Source organism: Rhodamnia argentea, chromosome 3 (assembly GCF_020921035.1).
Source record: "Rhodamnia argentea isolate NSW1041297 chromosome 3, ASM2092103v1, whole genome shotgun sequence".
NCBI classification, from domain to species: Eukaryota; Viridiplantae; Streptophyta; class Magnoliopsida; order Myrtales; family Myrtaceae; genus Rhodamnia; species Rhodamnia argentea.
Window position 1 is genome coordinate 29,591,888 of NC_063152.1, and position 25,833 is coordinate 29,617,720.

Sequence of the window (25,833 nt, forward strand, 5' to 3'; positions counted from 1 at the left end):
CTAAAATAATTTGAGGGGAACATTTCCAAAAAATATTTTCATTTCTTTAGATTTATGAATTAACTTTCATAATTTTATGCATGAATTTCTGATAACCGGAAAGATTCGGCGAACCAAACCGATGAAAGTCCAAAAAATTAATTCCTTGAAAACACTTTCACTCAATCAAACGCACAATTAAAACGAGTTAAAACCCTAAATCTCTGAAAATTGCACACATTCACTTGCCCATACCCTTTTGCATGCAAGAAATCACTTACCTGGTTCGCCTCAATCCATGATCTTCGATCGGGCCCTCATTCCACACTTACAATTTTGGATTTCTAATGCACCATGATCAACTGAAAGAGATTTTCTCTTAAAAATGATTTCAATCTCAAGATTTTATCTAGGCAAAAAAAAAAATCACATTTTTTTTTTTTTTATTTCTTTTTATTTTCCTGTCTTCCTCCACCATGACCGGTCATGGTGGCCATTGGTGAGCTCAAGGCTCGTCGGATCCGGTGAGCCTAACAAGCCTCGAGCTCACCAACCTCTAGCAAGCTGCTCGCCAGTAACCACCGCCGGCCTGTCACGGTGGAGGAAGAAGGAAAAAGAAAAAGAAGAATAAAATGAATTTAAAAATATAATATTCGAATACTAAAATAATTCGAGAAGAACAATTCCAAAAGATATTTTCATCCTTTTAGATTTGTGAATTGACTTACTTAATTTTATGCATGAATTTTCTGTTGATTAGAAGGATTTTTTTATTTTTGGCGAACTAAACCGATAAAAGTCTAGAAAATTAATTCCCAAAAAACACTTTCACTCAATCAAACCAACAATTAAAACGAGTTAAACCCCTAAATCTCTAAAAATTGCACACATTCGTTTCCCATACTCTTTTGCATGCAAGAAATCGCTTACATGGTTCGCCTCGATCCATGATATCTTCGATCGGGCCCTCATTCCACACTTGCAATTTTGAATTTCTAATGCTCCATGACAGACTAAAAGCAATTTTATCTAAAAAATGATTTCAATCTTATGATTTTATCTAGGCAAAAAAAATCACATTTTTTCTCTTTTTTTCCTGTCTTCCTCCACCATGATCGGCCATAGTGGCCATCGGTGAGCTCAAGGCTCGTTGGATCCGGCGAGCCTAACAAGCCTCGAGCTCATCGACCTCTAGTGAGCTGCTTGCCGGTGACCATTCTTGGCTGGTCACGGTGGAGGAAGAAGGAAAAAGAAAAAGAAGAAAAAAATGAATTTAAAAATATAATATTCGAATACTAAAATAATTTGAGAGGAACAATTCCGAAAAATATTTTCATCTCTTTAGAGTTATGAATTAACTTTCTTAATTTTATGCATGAATTTTTTGTTGACCAGAAAGATTTTTTTATTTTCGGCTAACCAAACCAATGAAAATCCAGAAAACTAATTCCTAGAAAACACTTTCACTCAATCAAACGAATAATTAAAATGATCTCTAAAAATTGAACACATTCACTTGCCCATACTCTTTTGCATGCAAGAAATCGCTTGCCTAGTTCGCCTCAATCCATGATACCTTCGATTGGGCCCTCATTCCACACCTGCAATTTTGAATTTCTAATGCTCCATGATCGACTAAAAGCGCTTTTTTTTCTAAAAAATGATTTCAATCTCATGATTTTATCTAAGAGGAAAAAAATCACATTTTTTTTCTTTTTTGTTTCTTTTTATTTTCCTATCTTCCTCCACCATGATCGGCCCCGGTGGCCATCGGTGAGTGTCACGACCTAAAAAATAAACAAGTTAATTTTCGGGCTAATGGATTATCAGGTTAATTAATTAACTAACCTAACTCGGATTCTCCCAAGTCCATACCAAATCGCAACTTAAGGTTCAAATAATTAACATGCAACGTGTTTTGAATTTGGAGTCGCCACTAATCATTTTCGGTAGGTTGATTAGAAACCTAAATAAAATAGCGGGAGAAAACTATCTTATTTCCGCGAACCGGAGATTTTGAATTCGGGGATTTGGTTACGCTAGATTACTCTAACGCCCTTTCGGTACCATTTTCATGAAAAATATTTGATTTGGCAATTTCGATGGATTTTACTTGAAATTCAAAGATGCAATTTTTTTGGTTTTTTCTTCTTTTTTATGGGGATGTAAAACATTGAACTTTGTACGATATACACCATGGATGATTTAGAAAGAAAGAAAACGCAGCCAATCACGAGTATTTACAAAAATAAATTAACATGTAATAATGCTAAATTTTGGGACACGTGACATGTCTAAAATAAAAAAACAAATGTTCACACCAAACGATTACATTTTTGTAGATCGAGATGGAAAGGGTTACCTTCTATTCCACAAAATCTTACTCACGTACACGTTATGGCTTCCTTCAAGATCTCGGAGTTGGAAGAACGTGGCTATCGTCGAAAAAAGGCAAGCGGTGGCGTTGTTGGATGGCGAGAGGCGAAGTACGTGCCGGGACTCGTCGAAGATGATGCTCGACTAAAACTCTTTTCTTCACTCTCAAATTTTCTCTTACGATTTTTCTCAAGAACTCTCTTTTTTCCTCTCTAAAGAATTTCTCTCACAAATTCTCTCAATTCTCTTCCACTCTAAAACTCTCTCAATTCTCTTTCACTCCCTCCTCCAATTCTCAAGAACTCTCCCCCTTTTATAGCCAAATTTCTCCATCATCTTCCCTTCTTCATCTTCTCTTCATCATCTTCTCTTCATCACCTTCCCTTCATCATATTCATCTTCTCTTCTTCATCTTCCCTTCACCATCTTCCTTTCATTATCTTCTCTTCTTTATCTTCTCTTCATCACCTTCCCTTCATCATCTTCCCTTCATCATCTTCCCTTCTTCATCTTCTCTTGGTATTTGCAATGCAGTCCCCTGAAGTTTCAAGTATTTGCAATACGAGTCCACGAAGTTTTAAGTATTTGCAATACAGTCCCTGAAGTTTCAAATCTTCTCGGTATATTTTTCCATCCCGTGCCTAGTCTAGACGCATGCTAAATTAAGTGTTCTGCTTGCCCAATTATATGCCAATGCAATGTACGCTAAAAATAAATATATGAGATGATTTTTTTATAATTTTTATGCAAAAAATAGATTAATCAAAATTTAGGCGTCAACAGCTGCCCCTCTTTGAGTGGAGGCTCGTAGAGGTTCCGCTCAAAGACAAAATTGAATCCTAAATTTTGACAGTGCAAATTATGGATGAACTTTTTGGCGGGAGTTTTAATCCCATTTTTTATGTAATGAAGTGATGCATGATATGCAAGACTGTAAATAACATGTGTCATAATTTCCCTTTTTCATGATAGAGAAACCTACACATGGATCGCATACAAGAATACCTGTTTTACCAAATTTCTCGTAAGCTAATGGTTCTCTTAATTTCCAAGCTTCTTTTTGCGGATGCAAGGATTTTAAGGTATTTGGCCTATCTGTTATCAGAGACTTCTCCCTAATGCAAGACAGCGCAAGATATGTGTGTCGTTTGAGATCACAAGAGCTACGTCGTTGTGAGTCGAAAGAAGTGGGATCAAGTTCACAAGAGCTACGTCGTTGTGAGTTGATTAAATGTTGAAATCGCCAGTGCATATGTCTTCACGATTCGATAAAGGGGAACCAAAATCATAAGAGCTACGTCGTTATGATTTGGTTTGGATAAAAAATATGGGTGCTTATGTCTTCATGATTTGATAAAGGAGCCGAAAATCATAAGAGCTATGTCATTATGAGCCGACTAAAGGTCAAGATCACCGGTGCATACGTCTTCGTGATTCGATACCGAAATCATAAGAGCTACGTCGTTATGATTTGAAGAGATGTCAAGATCGCCCAGTGCATATGTCTTCACGTCCCGAGATTGAAACCATAAGAGCTACGTCGTTATGATTTGATAAGATATCAAGATCGCCGGTGCATATGTCTTCACGTCCCGAGATTGAAACCATAAGAGTTACGTCGTTATGATTTGATAAGATGTCAAGATCGCCAGTGCATATGTCTTCACGTCCCGAGATTGAAACCATAAGAGCTACGTCGTTATGATTTGATAAGATGTCAAGATCGCCAAGTGCATATGTCTACACGACTTGACCGTGAAGAGGCATATTGCCCGAATTGAACAATATTTGATAGGAGCACCATCGAATGGAATCGATAAGTACAAAAGGGGCATATTGCCTGAATTGAATCATAACAACTATCATGAGAAGAGTTGTTAATTTGAAAAGGGGTTCGAAAACTTACCCGGGTTCTCCAAACGATTAATCAAGGAACGAAGCGGATTGCTTCGTATCGTACACGGTAGGCATTTGCCAACAAAACTTGCTCATTCAATAATCCTTGGATGAATTTCGAGACCTTGGGAGGGAACTCGAACATCGGGAATGTATTACCTATCATAGAATGTCGAGGTAACACACACAAACATATTCAACAATGAGTATAATGCAATCACTCATACTATGGTTCATGCATAACAATTCGTCAAGTTTGCATTACCAATTTTGTCCAGGGAGGTTCTCACATTACGAATACCTCGAATGTGAGCTGAATGGGGGACTTCGGTCCGAAAGGGCTTTCTCTCACTCTCGAGAAAAGCTATTTATCCTGTCTGCAGGATTCAAGAGAAATCACTCAATCTTTCCATCATCGCATTCGATAAGGATCCAAGTAATCTCGCAATTGATACGACCGAGCCGATCGGGAGGTCTTGATTAGGACCGTAATGAGAGCTAGGTCAAAGGTTTACAAAGGGGACTCCAGTTGAGTCAAGGCTGCTGAAATGAATTTCTTCATCATTTGCTCCGGATTTACAAGTCAAGAATCCCGCAAAAATGAGAGAGAAATAATCTTGCTCGAACTTCTTCGAGTGATGCTTAAAATCATTTAACTCTACGTTAACTCAAGTGCCCTAATCAGAAGAGACTTTGGAGGGTTATAACGTAGGCTAGGATTGGGGACTGAGGAACGAAAAGGCTCGTTTTGGCTCGGAAATTAAATGAGAAGGGGCTTGACGTTGGTGATCATCGCCGACTAGTCACCGATCTTGGTCTTCGGAAATGTCTTCGTAAAGAATACCATCATTGAATGAGGGATGGTAGTTTTCTACTGAAAATTGCACTTTGCAAACCGATTTCTTGGGGAGTCTTCTTCACAACAAGTGTCTCATCAAGGATTTGCAAGAGACACAATGCAAACATGTACATGGAATTTACAACTTAACATGCAAAAATGTACATTCAAAATTCAGAAGTACTTTACAAATGAATGTGCATTGGCCTTGCTTTTGGTAGGCACTTTGCTTTTCCTATGCTTGAAATTTTCATATGAGATCAGCCTTTGCTTTTCTTACTCCCGACTCTCATTTTTTCTTTTTTTTCTTTTTTTCGAGAAGAGATTTCTTTTCCTTTTTCTTTGAGAGCTCTTCGACATCTCTTTATTTTTTTTTTTTTTTTTTTTCGAGAGCGGGCCCTTCTCCTTTAAGCTGAGTTTGCCTCTCCTTTTTTTTTTTTTAATCCCATGATTTTGAACCAGGAATTACAACAAACATAAACATTTACAAAGAAAAATTATGTAAACATAAAAAATCTAGCATACAAGAAATGAGTCCATTCGGGAATTCTCTGTTGACCCGACCATCTCCAATTCTAATCCTTGGGAAAATGCTATCTTCGTCTTTGGAATGAGCAAATGATCACCAACAAGGGTTTAAGAAATGAATTTGCAGGCTCAAGTGGGCTATGCAAAGAATGAAGTGTATAGGATAGAGAAGTGAATGCTCTTCATCATCCTAAGGCACTTGAATTAAAATTCGAGTATAAATGCAAAGAAACACCCGAAGATTAATGTTAGTCCCAAGCAAGAAAATTTCTAACCATTTACCTCGTGTTGCCGCTGGAATTAACTCGCCTGGGACCCCGATGTGGGGTGGTTCTTGACAGGGTAAAGAAATGAAACCACCGCTCAAAAGGGGTAATCAATGGATCACCCGTAGTGTTTGGGATAGAGAATTGAATGCCTCTGTCATTTCGGCTAACGTACCTTTCGCGAGAAAACTCTTTACCTCGGGGAATGCGGAACTTAGCCACCGTTCAACTCGCCTGAAAAAATGGGACGTGTTTGGAAAAAGATTGCCTTTCATCATCCTGTCTTGCCCCATTCCATACATTTGGTGTATCTTATGTAGTTCATGTTCCTTATTCAGAGTTGATAAATTAAACATGAGGAATAATCATGCACAAACTATGCAATGTATGAGTGTTTTCGAGCATATAAAATGCAGCAACTTTTTATCTTGGTGGACAGAATTCGCAAGCACATAAGAAACTTCTTAGGGCGTGGATCGTGAGTTGCCCCTGCTCATGCAAATAAGTTGCAAAACTTCATTATCCGGTTCGAGACATGAGATTGTCAAAGGCTCCGGGGAATTTCTCATTTCATTAATTTTAGGGAGAAGGGATACTTCCCTATCCGGAAAGGCAGTGACCCCTGTAAAAATCAAAAGGGAAAGCATCAATGTACGTTCTCATGTTCTAAACGAGTTGAAACGATACCGCTTTACCCTTGTACGTATTCCTTGTAAATTTTGAATTTGAAAAGATCGATTCATCTGGATCGGATTGTATGTTTGTGATGTTATCTCTCCGGTTTTGTAACCATCTCGGGGAGCTTCAATCGGCATTGAACTGCGAAGTAAAAAGATTTTTATTAATCTTTGTACATTGACGCCAAATCCTGAGACGCCTCGGACCACTATCATTCCCCCGACCACTAAGTCGTGGTGTTGGTGATTTTCAACTTGTCATTGACATTCATCGGGATCGATTGTACCCGGAGAAACCGTCCATGAATGAGAACAATTCAAACCCTGCAGCACCGAATACGCCCATCCTTCTTTATGATCGGGACTATATTGGCAACCAATCGGAATATTTTGTAGTCTCAAGGAATTCGACGTCAAGCACCTTCATGACTTCCTCTTTGATCTTCCGGACCAATTCTAGTCCGGCCCTCCTTGACTTTTGCACCACCGGCTTAGCCGAAAGATCCGTCGGCAAACAATGTTCGACAATGGAACGGTCAAGACCGGGCATATCCGCATAGGACCAAGGCGAAAATGTCCTGGTAATCCTTCGGGAGCTTAGTCAAGCGCTCAATCATCTCTTTGGAAAGGTTTGCCCCGATCTTAACATCTTTAGGGTTTTCCGCATCGCCTAGGTCGACCGAGACAGTTTGTTCACCGGTTAAGGGCTTGATCTCCTCATGTCGTTCGAAATCCCGACGAATTTCCTCATAACTGGATTGGACTCATCTAGGTCGTATACTTCGAATCCACTAAGTTCCCCTCCCCTTGAAACATAAAGTAACAAAATCAAAAGGACAAACAGGGCTTAATTGCGGTATGATTTTTTTGAAGAACTTTTTTTTATTTTTATTTTTTTCAAAACCGTGGGACATGAATTCTTGAAGAAGCCCAACCCTCGGTTCTTACCATGATGACAAACTTGTTGGTCGTTGGTTATCGTCATCGGGTTGGTTTGGGATACTTCAACAAGATTCGAAAAATGGTGCAATTTTATTGATATGAAATTACATCTTCTAGGAAAGAAAATCCAAGAGTGCAAGACAGAATAGAAATCCAAATGCGATCCAAAACCTAAAGGAAACAGAAAATTTCCCACGTAGGGGATTGCATAAACATAAAGATGTTACTCGAATCTAAACCCTCCAAGGGATCATCACATATGGCATTAATGAATGATTTGGAAGGTTTAGGCGCCGGGTAAGGTTCCTCCTTATGCGCTCCGTCTTCGAGATATAGCAGCAATGGTTACATCATCAAAACAACCGGCGATATCGAAGACTCCTTCATCCTTACTAGCACCAACCCTGTCGATTCCCAGCCCGAATACAAGCATTAACTTTACCGGAATGATCCGGCAAAGGATTATTCTCGGACATTTGGCTGTTTGTTGCCTTGGAATGAGAATGCTTTAGAATCCAGGAGATCTTGAATCCGATGCTTGAAGACAAAACAGCCATCGGTGTCATGTCCAAGCTCCCCGCAGTGGTAATCACATTTCTTCGATGGATCATATCTCGGCAAGCTCGTATCATCGGGTCGTAGAGGCTCGGAAGTCAGTAAACCTCTCTTACGCGAGAACCGCAAGTACCGCGACGGGGTTCCCGGTAGAGGGGTAAACCGCCGAGGAGACCGTTGATTCCCTCTTTGTCGTTGCATGCCGAAATTAGCTGCTGCTGATTAGGAATGCACGACCGGGCGTCCGGGTCGTGGGTTTTTGGCTGTAGGTCATGTTGACCTGTGGGGCCGACTCCTTGTCTTTCCTTACCACAAACCTCTTAGTCGTCATGGCGACATCACCGTACCAACCTTTCTTCATGCCGTTCTCGATTTCTTCAGCCATTGCGATGAGATGGCTGAATGACGTGGCAAGCAGATCCCAAAATTCGAGTTCTCATAATCGGCGGCGGGGTGGAAACAAACAATTTCATGAGTTCCCTTTCGGGAGGGACCGGTTTCAGCTGAGATGCCACGTTCCTCCACCTAGTGGCATATTGCTTGATTGTTTCTTCCTTTTTCATCTCAAGCTGCTCAAGGTCCTCTCTGGTGGTGAGCACGTCCAAGTTAAAGCTGAAATGTTTGATGAAAGCATTAGCTGCCTTCTCCCAATCATCCATCCGGTAGATCTCGTAGTCCGTATACCATCTCATGGCAGCTTCTTTTAAACTAGCCTGGAAGGTCTGAACCATTAAGGGACCGTTGGTCGCATGCTTATTCATTCTTGCCTGGTACATCCGGACGTGCTGAACCGGGTTGGAAGTTCCATCATACTTCTCAAAGTCGGGCATCTTGAACTTCTCCGGCACCGTGACCTTTGAAAAGACAGACGAGTCAACTCGGGGTATGTTGTGAGTCCCCTCAACCTCTCGGATCCTCTGTTCCATTTGGGCCAACAGTTTGACCGTATCACCATTCAACCCAGGGCCCACAGGGTTGGCTTGAGGGATTGGGACTACGGGCGGCGTGCTCGAGTTCACGCCTGTGATGATCACATCCTCTAGCGGCATTGTCGGATAGGGAGTAGCTTCTAGGGCTTTACCGACGTTGTCCGTAGGAGGAATTAGAGCAGGAATGGTTAGCGGCGGGCTGGAGGTGGATGATTGAAGTTTGGCGGCAAAGGCGGCCATCATTTCCTCCATCTTTCGGGACATCATCCCTTCAAAGCGCTCGGTCAAGGAGCCAAGTTTCTCATCCAGGGCAGCACTAACGGTGGCGTTGATGTCGGCCATCCTTTTTGCTAACGATCGGGTGATATGTGGAGGATCCGTGATAAATTACCTGTACACAGTAACAAACCCAAAATGAGTACAGGGAGCAAGAATAGCGAGCCGGCCCATGGCATCCCTCTAGACTCAAACGAACAAAGTGATTATGACCAAAGGATTGAAACATGTAATTTTCAGTTTATCCGCTTTTACGAAAAAATTCATATTAATTCGCACGTTGATCAAAACATGTCCAAATTTTACGAGCTTGTAGTTGAGAAGATGATGAACAACTTTTATGTTGGCCAATCGGACTAGAAATGCACGGGTCAAATCAGTTTAATGTGTTTTTCCAAAAAATCACATTCAGAAAACTGTTATAACCGCAGGTAGTTGAAAAAACGAAAGGCCATCTTAAATTATGAATTTAATTCTGAAATTTTGTAGGATATTAGTTGAAACATAGGTCTACAACTTTCGTGTTTGGTACTTACTCAAAGCTCGATCGTAGAATTTAGTAAAAATCGCACAACAAGAACAAGCCAAATCAGAAATGAGGACAACTGATGAAATTGTAAAAGCTACGGAAGCAAAGTGCGAAATTGGAAATAAGACAACGATACTCCTAAACCATGGACCAGCTCAAAATAAAAATGAGATAACAGGGTACAAGAGACAAGAAATTACCTCTCATACGAAGAAAATGCCAATCACAAAGACATGCGCATGAATTGTGAGTTTAAATCTTATTCTATCTATCCAAAAGGCTTTTGCAAAGTGAAATGATGAACGAAACGACATGTCGCAGCCTCACAAGACAGTCATCATGACTAGTCGCAACCTCGCGTACAATAGTCATGACTAGTCGGGTCCAATCACTTCGGCTTGGTTCGGTCGACAAGGGCAATTCTCATGCATCGTAGCCTCACGTGTATGAGAACGACTCTTGAGCCATTTTTTGGAAAAATTTTCGGGATCCAGATAGGATAACCTTTAGCGAAACCTTACCACCAAGGTTAAAGAACCATCTAAATACCATCTTAAAACTATTAGTGTGACCCAGGTCCGGTCACGGGTTATGTGCAATGTAGTGCAAATACGATAAATCATGCACAACAATTAAAGGCAAACATCGCTTCAATGATTCAAAAGTTAAATCACAATTCCAATTCACCAAGTCTGCAAAACAAAGGGTTAGCCGATCACTCCTCCCCTTATAACTCCCAATCTGCAAAAGCATTTAACACCTAAGAATGAGAATTCAACCAAAGTTTGCCAAATCAAGTGATTCCTTTTTCATGAAATTATCCGGCCTAAGTCCTCTTAAAGTCCCCGGTGGAGTCGCTAAGCAGTCACGACCTAAAAAATAAACAAGTTAATTTTCGGGCTAATGGATTATCAGGTTAATTAATTAACTAACCTAACTCGGATTCTCCCAAGTCCATACCAAATCGCAACTTAAGGTTCAAATAATTAACATGCAACGTGTTTTGAATTTGGAGTCGCCACTAATCATTTTCGGTAGGTTGATTAGAAACCTAAATAAAATAGCGGGAGAAAACTATCTTATTTCCGCGAACCGGAGATTTTGAATTCGGGGGATTTGGTTACGCTAGATTACTCTAACGCCCTTTCGGTACCATTTTCATGAAAAATATTTGATTTGGCAATTTCGATGGATTTTACTTGAAATTCAAAGATGCAATTTTTTTGGTTTTTTCTTCTTTTTATGGGGATGTAAAACATTGAACTTTGTACGATATACACCATGGATGATTTAGAAAGAAAGAAAACGCAGCCAATCACGAGTATTTACAAAAATAAATTAACATGTAATAATGCTAAATTTTGGGACACGTGACATGTCTAAAATAAAAAAACAAATGTTCACACCAAACGATTACATTTTTGTAGATCGAGATGGAAAGGGTTACCTTCTATTCCACAAAATCTTACTCACGTACACGTTATGGCTTCCTTCAAGATCTCGGAGTTGGAAGAACGTGGCTATCGTCGAAAAAAGGCAAGCAAGTGGCGTTGTTGGATGGCGAGAGGCGAAGTACGTGCCGGGACTCGTCGAAGATGATGCTCGACTAAAACTCTTTTCTTCACTCTCAAATTTTCTCTTACGATTTTTCTCAAGAACTCTCTTTTTTCCTCTCTAAAACTCTCTCAATTCTCTTTCACTCCCTCCTCCAATTCTCAAGAACTCTCCCCCCTTTTATAGCCAAATTTCTCCATCATCTTCCCTTCTTCATCTTCTCTTCATCATCTTCTCTTCATCACCTTCCCTTCATCATATTCATCTTCTCTTCTTCATCTTCCCTTCACCATCTTCCTTTCATTATCTTCTCTTCTTTATCTTCTCTTCATCACCTTCCCTTCATCATCTTCCCTTCATCATCTTCCCTTCTTCATCTTCTCTTGGTATTTGCAATGCAGTCCCTGAAGTTTCAAGTATTTGCACATCGATCCTCGAAGTTTTAAGTATTTGCAATACAGTCCCTGAAGTTTCAAATCTTCTCGGTATATTTTTCCATCCCGTGCCTAGTCTAGACGCATGCTAAATTAAGTGTTCTGCTTGCCCAATTATATGCCAATGCAATGTACGCTAAAAATAAATATATGAGATGATTTTTTTATAATTTTTATGCAAAAAATAGATTAATCAAAATTTAGGCGTCAACAGTGAGCTCAAGGCTTGTTGGATTTGGCGAGCCTAACAAGCCTCGAGCTCACCGACCTCTAGCGAGCTGCTCACCGGTGACCACCGCCGGCCTGTCGCGGTGGTCACAGGAGGAAAAAGAAAATGAAAAAGAAGAATAAAATGAATATAAAAATATAATATTTGAATACTAAAATAATTTGAGAGGAACAATTCCAAAAAATATTCTCATCGCTTTAGATTTATGAATTAACTTTCCTAATTTTATGTATGAATTTTCTATTGACCAGAAAGATTTTTTTATTTTCAAAGAACTAAACCGATGAAAGTCTAGAAAACTAATTCCCGAAAAACATTTTCACTCAATCAAACCTACGATTAAAACGAGTTAAAACCCTAAATCTCTCAAAGTTGCACATGTTCACTTGTCCATACTTTTTTGCATGCAAGAAATCCTTTCCTCCTTCGCCTCAATGCATGATATCTTTGATCGGGCCCCCATTCCACACCGGCAATTCAGAATTTCTGATTCTCCATAATTGACTGAATTAACTCTAAAATTTGAAATTTCAGCTCTATCTTCTCTTCCAATAATTTATTAACTACAATTGATAACTAATTATTTCTGTGAATAGTGAAAATATTTTTTTATTTATTTTTATAAAAGGTAAAATCAATATTTTTCTGAAAAAGTTTTTCAAATTTTTAGAAAAAATAAACTTCCCCCTTTTTTTTAAAAACATTTTTTTGGCCGCCAATATTGGAGGACCTACGATCCACGATCCAAATCGGTCTGAAAACCCACAAAAGTAACGACCACCACCCCGCCAGGCGCCAGATTCGCCTGCCTCTCCGACCAATGTCAAGCCCCAGGAGGGCCAAGCACTTCGTTACGTTAACCCACCCGCTTCTGCGCAAGCTAGACTCATGTTGTAACGTTGTAGAATTCAACCAAGTCCATGCCCAGCTCATCGTCTCCGATCTCTCTGATCATTATCCCGCCATCATCCGAGCCGTGAAGAAGCTCTGCGCTTTGCGCGCGGTCGCTTACGCGGTCCTGTTCTTCAAATCTACCAAAGCGCCTGATGCTTCTATGTGCAACACCATCATGAGAACTTACGTGGGCGGGAAGGATGCAAGTAGTGCCGTGAGATTTTACCGGGATGAGATGGTGGGTAATGATGTCATGCCCAATCATTACACGTTTCCCATTGTTCTGAAGGGGTGTGTGGAGATTGGGTCGTTGACCGAAGGAGAAAAGGTCCACGGTAGGGTGTTCAAGCTTGGGTTGGAGCCAGATTTGTTCGTGACGAACGCCCTGATTCACCTGTATTCGGCTTTTCAGAAGACCTGGAATGCCCGCTTGGTGTTTGATGCGGGGTCTTTTCTGGATTGCGTCAGCTGGAACACTATGATTGATGGCTATGTAAAGAATGGGGAAGTTGATTCTGCACGTGAACTGTTCGATGAAATGACCGAGAGGGACCCTGTCTCTTGGACCTCGATGATAGGGGGTTACATTGGCAGAGGGGAGATGGAAGAGGCGAGATGTTTGTTTGATAAAATGCCATCTAGAGACACCCCATCGTGGAATTGCATGATCAACGGGTATGCAAGGATTGGCTGTTTTTGGGTGGCTCTTGAGTTGTTTAATTCAATGCCTTCCCGGAACGTGACCTCTTGGAATACCTTGTTGGATCATCTTGTCCGTCATGAACACTATGGGGAGTGTTTGAGTTTGTTTGATACTATGCTACAAGATAGAGATATTAAACCCAATAAGTTTACTCTTTTGCCTGTTTTGACAGCATGTGGCAATCTGGGGGACATTGATAGAGGCCAACTAGTCCATTCTTACATCACAAGAACTGACTTTAAGGCTGATGTGGCACTTTCCACTGCTCTATTGACAATGTATGCAAAATGTGGGGCTGTGGATGTGGCTAGGAACCTGTTTGATCAGATGCCTGATAGGAATGTCGTCTCATGGAATGCCATGATTCTGGGGTATGGAATGCATGGGCATGGCGAGAAAGCCCTAGATATGTTCTTGGAGATGGAGAAGAGAGGTCAAATACCAGATGGGTTGAGCTTCGTCAGCATCTTATCTGCCTGCAAGCGCTGTGGGATGGTTTTGGAAGGTTGGTGGTGTTTTGACATAATGTCTCGAGTTTATGCGATTGATCCCAAAGTACAGCACTATGGTTGTATCCTCGAGCTTCTTGCCATGGTCGGATTGACGAAGGAAGATATAGAAGAGTTGGAAAAAGAAGTCCCGACGGGGGCTGGATCTACCCATTCTACCACTGAACTAGGAGAGATTGTGGCCGAGCGATTGATCGAGTTGAACCCGACTGATGTTGGGCCCTATGTGCTCTTGGCAAACGTGCATGCAGCAGAAGGTAATTGGGATTCTGTTGAGAACGTCAGAAAGATTATGAAGGAAACCGGTTTGCAAAAGGAAGTCGGGTCTAGCCTCTTTCGACCTGGAGACATCGAGTCCGGAGGTTCCAAAAAAGATAGTTTGCCCCATCGAAGAGTTATGATTTATTCAATGTTGAGCGAGATAGGTTCTCATATGAAAGTGTACCGTAGAGACTCGAGAGTTGTAGAGGAACTTACATTGTGTTTGGTGGAGTTGATTAGAAAGGAAAAGCAAGAATATAAGTAATCAAAAAGTAGAAAATGGATGCCGAGGGTTTTTTTTTTGGGTTCAAAATGCCGAGGGTTGAGTCACAACGTTGCTTGGATAGGAGAATTACCAAAAAAACTCCTAAACCTATTACAGTTGTGATAATTCAATCCTAAATTTTTATTTTTATTTTTTACCAATTAAATTATAAATATTTTGCATTTGTGTCAATTCAACCTTTTCGACTAAAATCGCTGATATAGATGTTAACCGTTCTATATGACACATATGGCGCCGGCATAGATATTTTTTAATAATTTTGTGTCGATAGTGTCACGTAGGACGACGTTCACGTTAGCGATACTTTGTCGAAAAGGATTGAATTGGTATAAATGCAAAAGATGTAGGACTCAATTGATAAAAAAAAGATTTTAGACTGAATTAATAAAGTTATAATAGATAATGACTTTTTTGGTAATTTTTCTTTGCTTGGATACTAGCGAGGCAAAAGCATAAAAAGGAACGCATCCCCTAAAAGCACGTGGATTGATCTTCAACATTAGCCCCAAATATCGATTCCTAGGATGGTCAAGACTCAACCTCACGTGAATGTGCGTTTTTTCTTTTATAGGTTGCGACTTCCTGTAAAAATACAAGAGTCACGTCCCTTAAAAGAGTTATGAGAAATCCTACATAGACCCTTCTTGTCATTTCATATCGAGGCACAGCCACAAGAATTTCTCTCGTTTTCCAAAATTCTCTCCCTTCTCATTCTTCTTAAGATCTCTCAAAACATTTTCGTTTATTACAAATGATTCTATTGAGCTAAAGTTGATGGATCATTCTACAAAATCCGAGATTTATTTCTTCATCCATACCATAGTACATGAGTATTTCATCCAAATGTGGAAGACTAATATAAGCATTTCTCTAGCTAAATCACTGCTCATCTCTAAGGAGGACAATTATTCTATAACCCATTGAAAGAACAAGAATGCTCACGAGCAATTATTTCTATTGAACATACTACAAAACAATCAGCTGTCTTTCCTTGGCTTTTTAACAATTAGCTGATCTGTACTCCGGTATCATATGTTTCTCCGGCTTTCCAGTCTTGAGGTATGTTGTTGACAGGGACCAGCCATGTCTCGTCTCCATCGTCGCCGCTGAGCAACATCCTCAGGGACAATGGACCGCTAGGGGGCGAGGTGGTTGTCCAAACTGCACCATATCTCCGGTCCAGGAGCTTGCATACATAATTCTGAGTCTGCCCAAATTTTGATAATATGAAGTCAGCAATACCATCCTCAAAGGTACCACTGCCATTGAGTGTGGTTAGTCGCAGAGCAATCATCAGCAAATTTTTGGATTTTGATAAACGTGATACCAATATTTCTGTAAGAAGCCGGTGCGAGTGACATGAGAGAAATCTTGCCGAGGCATGGAAAATGTGAGATTAGTTGGACAAGATTGACTTTAAAACAAGTTTGAGTATCTTACAGACCTCTGGTTTTGGTTAACTAGTGTCACATGCTCCTTCATGCAACAACAGGAAAAAAGTCACGCAAATTGACAAATGGACAAGAATATCAGCGTGAATTGGTAGGTTCATGAGGATATAAATTTGATTTTCAAGACAAAGTGGATGGTTTTATCTTCTCCCATAGAATGATTATAAATGCAAATTTTAGCTTCTAAATATCTGAAGTTCATGAGGATCTGAAACATGGTTGCAAGGAAGAGGGATGCACATGAAGTACTTGTCATTTGACGGTTTGAGAGCAATCGTCGATAGAAAATGAGTGTTAACTTACCTCGCATAGCTGCACGGCGGTGATGTCCTTATTGCCCTGTTGATACCATATCACAAAGGCCAAATAATAGGGGTTATTGCTGCTCCCATCGATCTTGATGGTTATATTCTTGTTTGGGTAGCTACAGGAAACCCTGCGGAAGATTTGAGATTATTGGATTAGTTCAAACCTTCATCCTGCGTGCCGTTCACATCTTGGCACTACTGATATCTCTAAGTTTTGCTTGCTCTATCACATAAAATCATTAAGAGTACACTCTTTGGCAAGAGCTTAACTATCACACTGGAGTTATGTGCACAAGAAAAAAATTGCACTTATCTCCTTCTCTTACCTCTGGTTTCAGCATAAGCTATCACAGATACACATGATATCAATAAAAACTTTCCAATAGTGCACGTATCAAGCACCAAGTATGATCTCACCGTCTGTATTCGATGTCAACAACACCAAGTGTAAATAAGTAGCTGGCTACATCGGGTGTTTGAGCCATTTGGCTGAAGGCATGTTGGCTTAGAATGAAATCCGTGCGATCACCCGAACCTTGATCAGTTATAACGATGGTTGCGCCTTTATCCGAGCAGTACTTACCGCTGGTGCACCTCACCTGAAGTTGTTATGCAAGTATTAACAACTTTTGCATCCTCATAAACTCTAACTACAGTATGATATTCAAAAAAATCTGTTAACAGGATTCTGACCTGATAGCAAGTGCCACAGCCGACACCACCGCGATAGAGATCAGATGCTGCCGACACATCTCCACCATTAATTATAGTTCCAAATGAACCAAACCCACATGCCCCAGCTGCGGTTGAAAAAGAAACGTCCATTAGCATTTATTTTATCATAGTATCTGCTACAAAAATCTACATTTTTGCTCATTCTAATATTCCTTACAGTCTGTTCCTTGTTGACTCGAATTCGGGTAATAGGAGGCACGAGAAGAGACAAAGCAATTGCTGCAAGTTGCACCGTTGGCCGGAGTTTGCACAAGAAAGAGGGTGGCTGAGAGAGAGAGAAGCAACTGGAGCTTGAGAGCCATTATGCGAAAGCAGAACCAAGGAACTCTCAAGCCCAAGAAACACAATGTGGGGTGCAAGAGAAGCAGCGAGCTTTCGAAAGATTTATAGAGAACATTCAAATGGTTTGGTAAAGAATTTCCAGCTTTGACATTCTGCAAGCAGTATAAATGAAGTAGATTGAAACACAATCCTTTTCAGCTAATAGTTAAGACTTGGAATTTCCCCTGTTTGGTATATAGCGTCCAAATGTGCTTTTCTGACTCGAAGAATTTTTCCTAAGTGTACAATTCCTCCTTCTCTTCTTGTGTTCGAGTTTCCTTGCTTAACGAAAGAAAGTAGGGTCACAATGTTCCCTTTGTGAAAGTTCAAATTGGTATGCATGCTCTTGAACCAATACAGTAGCAGCTATTCCACTCCTAAGTTTACAATCAAGCTATGAATAAACAATAGAAGGAAAAAGAATTTGACTCCCAAAATGTCATCTGATGTATTCATGCTAGGCACAGTTGACCGCTAAGTGATCTTTACCTACCCAGCGCCCGCAATAGAGAGTAGAGACAGAGAGAGAGAATTTGACTTGCAAAATGTCATCTGGTGTATTCATGCTAGGCATAGTTGACCGCAAAGAGAGAGAGAGAGAGAGAAGTCTAAAATGGCAATATGCTCTGACCGAGAAATTATAGAAAGCAAGATTCAGAAGAGAAGGAAGAAGAGAGAAGTCAGTTAGGTGGTGGTGCACTAGCAAAGAAGTTTTACGCATTTCTTGATTTTCCCACTTAAAGCAGCCTTTCAAGAGTCCCAAACGGCTGTATGCTCTGCTATGTTGGCCATGTTCATACTGTTCTGTCTCGGTCTAGGCATTATGAATTCCGGCAACTTACCTGGAGAAAAACTATGCATCCTGTCTATAATGTGGGAAGAATCCTTGAACATGAACATGAACCCGAACCTCAGCATCTATTAGGTGACTTTGCGTGAATGCCGATGCTCATGTACCGGGACAGGAAATTGGTTGAGGAATCTGGCTGAAACTGTAGCGCGATTGCCAGCGCCTGGGTGCTATCTCATCCTAACGCCATCCAAATCGAGGTTGTTGCTCGTGAATCTTTCTTTTCGTTTATTGTCTAGCTCTATCATTGCTCCACGCACACCGAACTTGAAAAGTTGCAAGGAATATAATTCAATTCTGTCTTGTCCGAACAAGATGTACATGATCATAACGCGAGTACAGATGTCTGTCCAGATTTCTTAAGGTAATTCTTAGATATTAGTAGCCAATGAGTTGCGTGTTGATTAGCCAAGAGTTTTTTTTTTTTTTTTCCTTTTTGGCCAGTTCAAATGTGATTGCTTTCCTAAGCATGTCCTTAATTCCAGCTAATTCCTCTTGATTGAACTTTGAATTTTGGGGGGTAGTAACCCAAAGACGACGTATGAAGGAAGCCAATCAGACCGGCTTGAGATTTTTCCATTGAACCTCATCAGCAATGACTTGGAAACCATGATGAAGGTGTAGACCCCCAGGCCCCACGCACGATCAACCAAATTGTCATTTCTCAATGATGAAAACTAGAGAACAGAGAGCCACAGCGAGAACCATGTTTAAGCCTTGGAGGCGGAGATATTGACCATGAATGCAAGATGTACACTGTTTTACTTCCGCTGTCATTCTTATCTGCAAGGAGCCTTGGAGTTTCTTCACATGAAGTAATTGAACACCATTTACACTAGTTGTAACAACTCTATTAAACAATAGGCAAACCGGGCCAAGTCTCAGCCATGTAGAGTCTTTGGTATATTTAGGACAAACAGTCATGTTCTCCTTATGACTAAACCACACAAATACGGATATTTGCTTATTCTCTTTGAAAATAGACTCATTCGTTATCAAAATAGCTAGTTTATGCATGCAACTCCTTTACGTGGACAAGAATTGGATTCTACTCTCCTGATGGCTACAAAGAGATGATGCAGAGAGATGCCATACAGCTAATGAATCATACAGCAATTTTGTTCAGATAACAGTTCATCCAACTGTTAACATCTCGGTGCTATCCAAGCCGGAATATAAGTATATATGTACACGACTCAAAACTACAATTGACAGCCCTCAAAATACAACAAAGTACAAAGAGTCATCTCGATGGCTGTGGCCGTTCACCTATTCCACCAGGGGCATCATCAAGCACGCGAATCTTTTCATCTTGACCAAGAGACTGAGTCTATCTCGTCCCGAGCAGATTTATATAACTCAAGCCTCCTAGTGCATTGCTGCCTTCTTTCCATCTGTGCAGGATCTTCATCCAACAACTGAGCGAGCTGATTGGCCTAGAAGATAGAAAATGAAGCAAATTATGATTGTGCGGTAAAATATGCAATGGCAAAATCATGTCATGCTGATGAGTGTGAGTGACAAGTCCACACACCTCCTTTTTGCCCACTTGAGTATAGAAATGATCTAGTAAAGAGCGTTTTGCTTCTCTCACTTGACAATGGACCACAGCCTTTGGGATGGTGTTCCTCAGTGTCTCGGACACCATCCCGACGTAAGAGGAAACATTTGATCCGATCCTGCGGTAATGCCCCTCCGTGTACCTATCTGCAGCATTGGCAGCTTGATTTCCTCCCTTTTCTGCTTCCTGAGGAAGTCTCCTAAAGAAGTCTACCGTCAGGTATGAAGATTCCATGTCCACCAGCCGTAAAGTTGTCTTCTTGCCATCTTCACGGAACCTTTCCAGTGCTTCACCGGCAGCTGCTCGAATTTCCACTTGAAGAGTTGGAAAACGCTTCAATTCCTGCTTGAATACAGCATTCCATATGGTTATGCTAAGACAATATCACAATCTTCAGCATAACCTAATTTCAGACCTGACCTGAGTTTCTCCAATAGATTTTCTCACAAGGTCCTTCAAGATATAATGAACCTGCGGGAACAAGTGATAAAGGGTGAAGAACTTATTCAGTTTTGACTCCTAACTGATCACCTTAAGCCCAAAAAAGTCATAATTAATTTCATAAGAATAACCACCTAATTCTCAAGTTTCATTTCTTTAAGACACGGTATTTTCATATGTCCCTTTAATCATCTTTGAAACAACCTTTTGGCACCACTTGACTTTGGTAGAATGTAGGAGTACCAAAATAACTAGTAAGAAATGGACTCTCACAACAAATCAACAGAAGCAAAGAAGGATACTCCATGATGGCACTTACAGCATCCACTGATGCTTCAGCTGGCCCTCTAAAATAATTAAGTGCGCCATCGATAAGCCGTCGATAACCTTGCTCAGGAGCAATAAGATGAGGCTGGTAGCCATCTGCCTCTGAGACCACCTTCTTCACATTTTGCAGTGACAGGTGACGATCAAAAGGAAGCTTTCTTAAAGCAGCAGGGAGTTGATTGTCAAAAATACCATAGATTCTAGCACCACCAGGTCGTCTGAGAAAACTCAAATTAACAAGAAAGAATCAGAATTCGAGCTTCTGAAGACAACTTTTAACTGTAATAAACACTAATGACGGTTATCCAATTATAAGCATATCCAAGGAGATAAAAGCAAGAAATTTAGAGATTGTTGCTTCTGAGAGCTGTGAAAAATCAAAGCACCAAATTAGCAACAGACTGCTTCAACTATTTTCAAGCCTTAATACAATATGATGACAAAAACGCTCACATCATGAAGAAACTCAAAAAAAGGAGTCTAGGTGAGAGAAAGGGAGCACAATATTACCCTCCTTCCAAATGCTCCTTGAAAATTCGGTCAAATGCACGGCACAACTCTAGTATGGTATATAACTGGGCCTATAGCAACGCCAATCATCAAAACTTAAACTCATGAAGAATCCATATCATATTCACATGTAAGAGAAAAGGATGGTCAGAAATTCCTCACCCCAGCATCAGCAGCAACAGGTCTACCTAGATGATTCAACTCTGCTTCAAGTTCATCAATTGTTTTATTGATCAAAGATGTTATGTCCGGTATGCGAGCTCTAATGACAGACTCTAGATGCTGAAACCAAGTCAAGTCCCATTATGTAGACAACTCAAAAAAAAAGAGAGAGAGAGAGAGAGAGAGGAAGCAATCCCAAGGTCGAAGACTGCAGCAGGTTATTGTCAAATAAGGAGCAAAAAGAACCTTTGAAAGGAGTTTCGCAAGGTACTCTGAGCCCATTTTACCAGCCAAGTGTCCATAATCAGGGCTTGTTGCAAAGAACTCACGTTCCTTCCTCCGAGCAAAGATCATGTCTACGTTCTTATTTATATCAGCTTGGGATCGGTTCACTATACCAACCCAAGGGTGTTGAAGCCGATAAGACCTTCCTTCTAGAACCTTGTAACAACCGCAAAGGTATATGGATGAGAGAGAGAGACAGAGACAGAGACAGAGACAGAGACAGAGAGGGAGAAGGAGAGAAACTGATGCTCTAGGATCAGATACCAAGCTGGAAAAGTTTGTAGTGAGAAATCACTTACATCAATTGCATTAGTTCCCTTGTCCATCAAATCAAGCTTTGTCAAGACGCCAAATGTTCTCTCACCTATGATCATCACAAAGTTATTCAAAGTTCCATGCTATGAAATCATTTGTATAGGCTGTACCTGAAGGATCAACTTCTCTTGCGAGCTTGATAGAATCAGATGTAGCAATATCTTGATTGGCTGGAGTAATGGCCAAGATAATGCAATTCGGCTACAACAAAGAGAAAAAACAGAAACTAACGCTGAAGTTATGGCCAAGATGATGCAGTTAGGCTACTTATATGCAATAAAATTATGACATGCACATATTGAAGTGGCAGATACTATTTCATTTCCAAAGGGATGCTCATCATAATAAAGCATGACCAAAAAACACGTATTGTCAATTAAAATAGCAAATTCCTAAAGTCTACATAGGAGATAGACTTTGCACTTTAAGGAGATTTGACAATATAATTTCTCGGCAACATTTGAACTTCTAAGTGCCCTCATTCCAATACCAGTCATCCCTACTAGTTTGTGACTATCGTGCAAAAAAGAAGTGAGCTCACCAGTTGGACAGATGTGACCATCATTAGGGATTTCTTTCACTTAATTTGAACTCAAGGGGCTGTCATGATAGACAATTTCATTATTATGTAGAATATAATTCTTCTAATCTGATCGAGAACTTAAGCTCATCTCTCTCAGAAACTTAAACCTGTTACACCAGTTGCTAAGGTCCCTTCAATTTCAGAGATGAACTTTGAGACCGAAGTCAGCTTCCTAGAGTTAGACTAGCCAGAATTAGCATGAAGTTTTCCGACCAACAAGCCTTCCTTTTTTTAAATTCGCTGATGAGGAGAGTTCACGAAAGCAGAGAACATCATTGCCATAGAAGAGCAAGTTTTGATATACAGTCAGAACACATATCTTACCTTTTCAACATACGACCGGACCATAATTTCAATGTCTCGGACGATACTCTCTGGCTGTCCCTCTTTCAGCAACAAAAGATATCCAATACTATTGAGATTAATAGATCAAAAGTGAAATCATATGAAGAAATCCATTTCACCAGAAATGGGTGTGTTAAAAAACATACCTACAGCAACTTTGGTCAATCCGGGCAAATCTATCAAAGTTAAGTTGACAACTGCCAGCAAAAAGAAGCTGGTTGATAACTCAAGAAATGAAACAAAGAATATTGATGAAGTTATCAAACTGAATAATGAGAGCAAAAAAATGTCAAAAAGACATGTTTTTTCATCAGAAATCACAGAAACGGATTATGGATCCAGTTAACAACTTAAAGGGGAGGATGTATCTAATGCGCATTAATTAACTACGAGCCAATTCTTACAACAAAAGGTAGAAGATCAAAATTTTGAGAGGCGACTCCACTAAAAAAAATGAAAACAAAAGTGCGGCTACTATAAAGTTTAGATCTTGTGACCAGTCAAACAGACCAACTTTTCAACTAGCGAACAATGATTAATTCTTGCCCTAACCCTCGTGTCTTGTATCCCACTGCCACCACACTAGCCCACGGGCCTAAATCTTAAAAGACCATCCTTAAAGCTCCATTAACCCCTTCCAAGCCCCCACCAATATTGATAAGACTAAGATTCAGGCATATTTTCAGGAAGCTGCTTTCTGTAGCTTCAGGAACGGCTCATAATTGTTCATTTACAGGAGAAGAGAAAAAGTACACATGCATTAATGCATCCCAGTACCCAAAACAGTATGGTCCAGAAAAAAATGATTGCCAATCTACAATTGGTAGATCTAAATTTCAGATGTTGTTACCATTTGGGGAGTAGATGCTAAGATGGATGGGAACCGGAGATATCTGTTTCGACTTTCCAGTCAATCTATCGGTCTCATCCTGAATTTCATTGCGAACCATAGCTGCATAATACCAAGCAAGAGTCAGACGAACTGCTCCTACTGACATTTCTTTTGCAAATTCAGGAATTCAGAGTATGTAGAGCACATCAATCTCATTTCACACATTTTGGAAGCAAATATTGCATGCATCCAAGAAACTGTTGATCATAAAGGAACATAAAAGTGAAGTTGATCCTTCTTTGTAGACTAAGATCTACAACCAATTCAAAATGCAATAAACCAAGATAAAGGACAGCTCTTGCTGATTAAAGTGCCTCAAGCTCCAATTGTGTGCACCTTATAATGTCGATATCAGACAAACTATCACGTGAGCGAGCAGATAGATAGCTATCAGAAGCAATTTAAAGGTGACAAAAGACACTGATCTTGGAGTCGTGTCACAAACTTGAAGATAATAGGAAAATTACTCCTATGCAAGCTAAGTGTGCAAAAAGACAAATCTGTAGAGGATCTCAAGAATCCCAACTTGCACAGTGGGGTGTAGACTTGATCTCAAGATGCTTCACTAGGTCTATTTAAATGAATTAACTGCCACTACCATGATAGAAAAGTTGACTGAAAGCAATACGTCAAAATGCAGTAGTAAAAGTTCAAGAATGTAATCACTTTATTTAAAAAGATTCATCATTTTGATCCCCTTTTCTTTTTCGCTGACGGTGCAAATGTAAAGACAAAGTCAATTTGTTGAAGCACCAAAAGCGACATATCGTCATTCCGAAAAAAAGTTGACATACAGAAGTCAGTGAATCTTTTCTTTGGCAGATGCAGGAATTCTGCATATTCTTGTAACCCAGACTCTGTCTTTTGCAGCTGCAACACTAGAGGCCGCCTGGTCACAATTCCTGGAAGCAAGTGACAAGGAAAAATAAGAACCCAGAGGGCTTGGACTGAAGATAAAGCAGTGCCTACTCGAACTTCAAGCACATAATTCTAAAACAATCGCCTAAAATCTAGACGAATCAGTTTCAGCATGACTGAAAACCAGAGGTATAGCACCACCAACCCACTTGTTCAAATGCTCCATCACGTCTCCTTATAAACCAATTTCGCAAACTGAACTGAGCATCCATAGTATTACATGAAATTTTCAAGGACAACTGATAGAAAGATGGATTCTTTGTGTCTCCCTTCACTAATTCCGAAACCAAAAAGTAACGCAAAAGCAACTAGCAGCTATATAAGCACATACCTGAACCTCGAGGGAGAAAATCTCGGCCAACAATACTCTCCAGCACAGACGATTTACCCGAGCTCTGCAACGATACATATCATCGATAACACCGGCCATCAAGAGGCATTTCAAAACGCTCAGTTCAGAACTAAAACCCACAAACATATACCGACATATGCACGCTGAGAGAGAGAGAGAGAGAGAGAGAACCTGGCCGCCAACGACGACGACGGAGGGAAGAGCCTCCCAGAGAGTAGGCAGAGCGCCGTGGTCGCCGCCGTGGTCGCCGAGGACCGTGCAAGCTCGCTGAATCCTGTTGACCAAGCCAATCAAGCTCTCCATGGTGGCCATGCGACAAGCAGAGGAAGCGAACCCAGCTGTCGAGCTCGAATTCGAATTCGAATGGATAAGAGAGAATACGAGGAGGACTGCAGTGATGGTGATGGTGATGGCGATGATGGGGATGGAGAGAGAGAAGGAGCAGAGCAGGAAGGGAGCTATTTTCGCTGCTTACTTCTTGTTTTCTCGAAAAGAGAGATTTTTAAAAAAATTCTGAGCGAGACGTTCGAGTGATGGTGATAGAGACGAATGTCGGCCTTGTGGGCGCACTTGGTTTGCTTTCTTATTTTTGTTGGCTTTTTAAATTGACGTGGTCTTCGACCCAAAAAAAAAAAAAAAAAACTTGGACGCGGTCAGCCTAAGGTCAACTCATTTTCTTTTCTGTTATGACATCTCCGTTTAGCTCCCAAAAAAAAAAGTCAATGAAAAATATATTTAAATAAAGATCTAAAATAAATTTTATTTCAAATAAAAGCCCGAATTTCCCTCTTCATTTCAAAAAATTTCCTGACCAAG

General features: G+C 40.4%; 3 protein-coding genes across 3 annotated transcripts; 1 reads left to right on the top strand and 2 right to left on the bottom strand.

The window, feature by feature from the left end:
* Window positions 1–12,828: 12,828 nt before the first annotated feature.
* LOC115743043 (pentatricopeptide repeat-containing protein At4g18840-like) lies at window positions 12,829–14,640 on the top strand. Its single transcript, XM_030677630.1, has one exon. The coding sequence runs from the start codon at window positions 12,829–12,831 to the stop codon at window positions 14,638–14,640; it is 1,812 nt and encodes a 603-aa protein (XP_030533490.1).
* Window positions 14,641–15,447: 807 nt separating this feature from the next.
* Window positions 15,448–17,554, bottom strand: LOC115743137 (expansin-like B1). The gene is made up of 5 exons (XM_030677786.2): window positions 17,313–17,554; window positions 17,114–17,220; window positions 16,838–17,019; window positions 16,416–16,548; window positions 15,448–15,868 (listed from the first exon to the last, which is right to left on the bottom strand). Exons 1-5 carry the CDS (start codon window positions 17,455–17,457, stop codon window positions 15,668–15,670), a joined length of 768 nt encoding a protein of 255 aa, XP_030533646.1. The 5' UTR covers window positions 17,458–17,554; the 3' UTR covers window positions 15,448–15,667.
* Window positions 17,555–19,386: 1,832 nt separating this feature from the next.
* LOC115743135 (phragmoplastin DRP1E-like) lies at window positions 19,387–25,607 on the bottom strand. Its single transcript, XM_030677783.2, has 15 exons — window positions 25,189–25,607; window positions 24,997–25,060; window positions 24,542–24,649; window positions 23,706–23,807; window positions 23,002–23,052; window positions 22,835–22,896; window positions 22,038–22,128; window positions 21,912–21,976; window positions 21,574–21,768; window positions 21,328–21,447; window positions 21,166–21,236; window positions 20,648–20,873; window positions 20,308–20,358; window positions 19,861–20,229; window positions 19,387–19,762 (listed from the first exon to the last, which is right to left on the bottom strand). The coding sequence occupies exons 1-15, from the start codon at window positions 25,327–25,329 to the stop codon at window positions 19,634–19,636; spliced, it is 1,845 nt and encodes a 614-aa protein (XP_030533643.1). The 5' UTR covers window positions 25,330–25,607; the 3' UTR covers window positions 19,387–19,633.
* Between the last annotated feature and the right edge of the window lie 226 nt (window positions 25,608–25,833).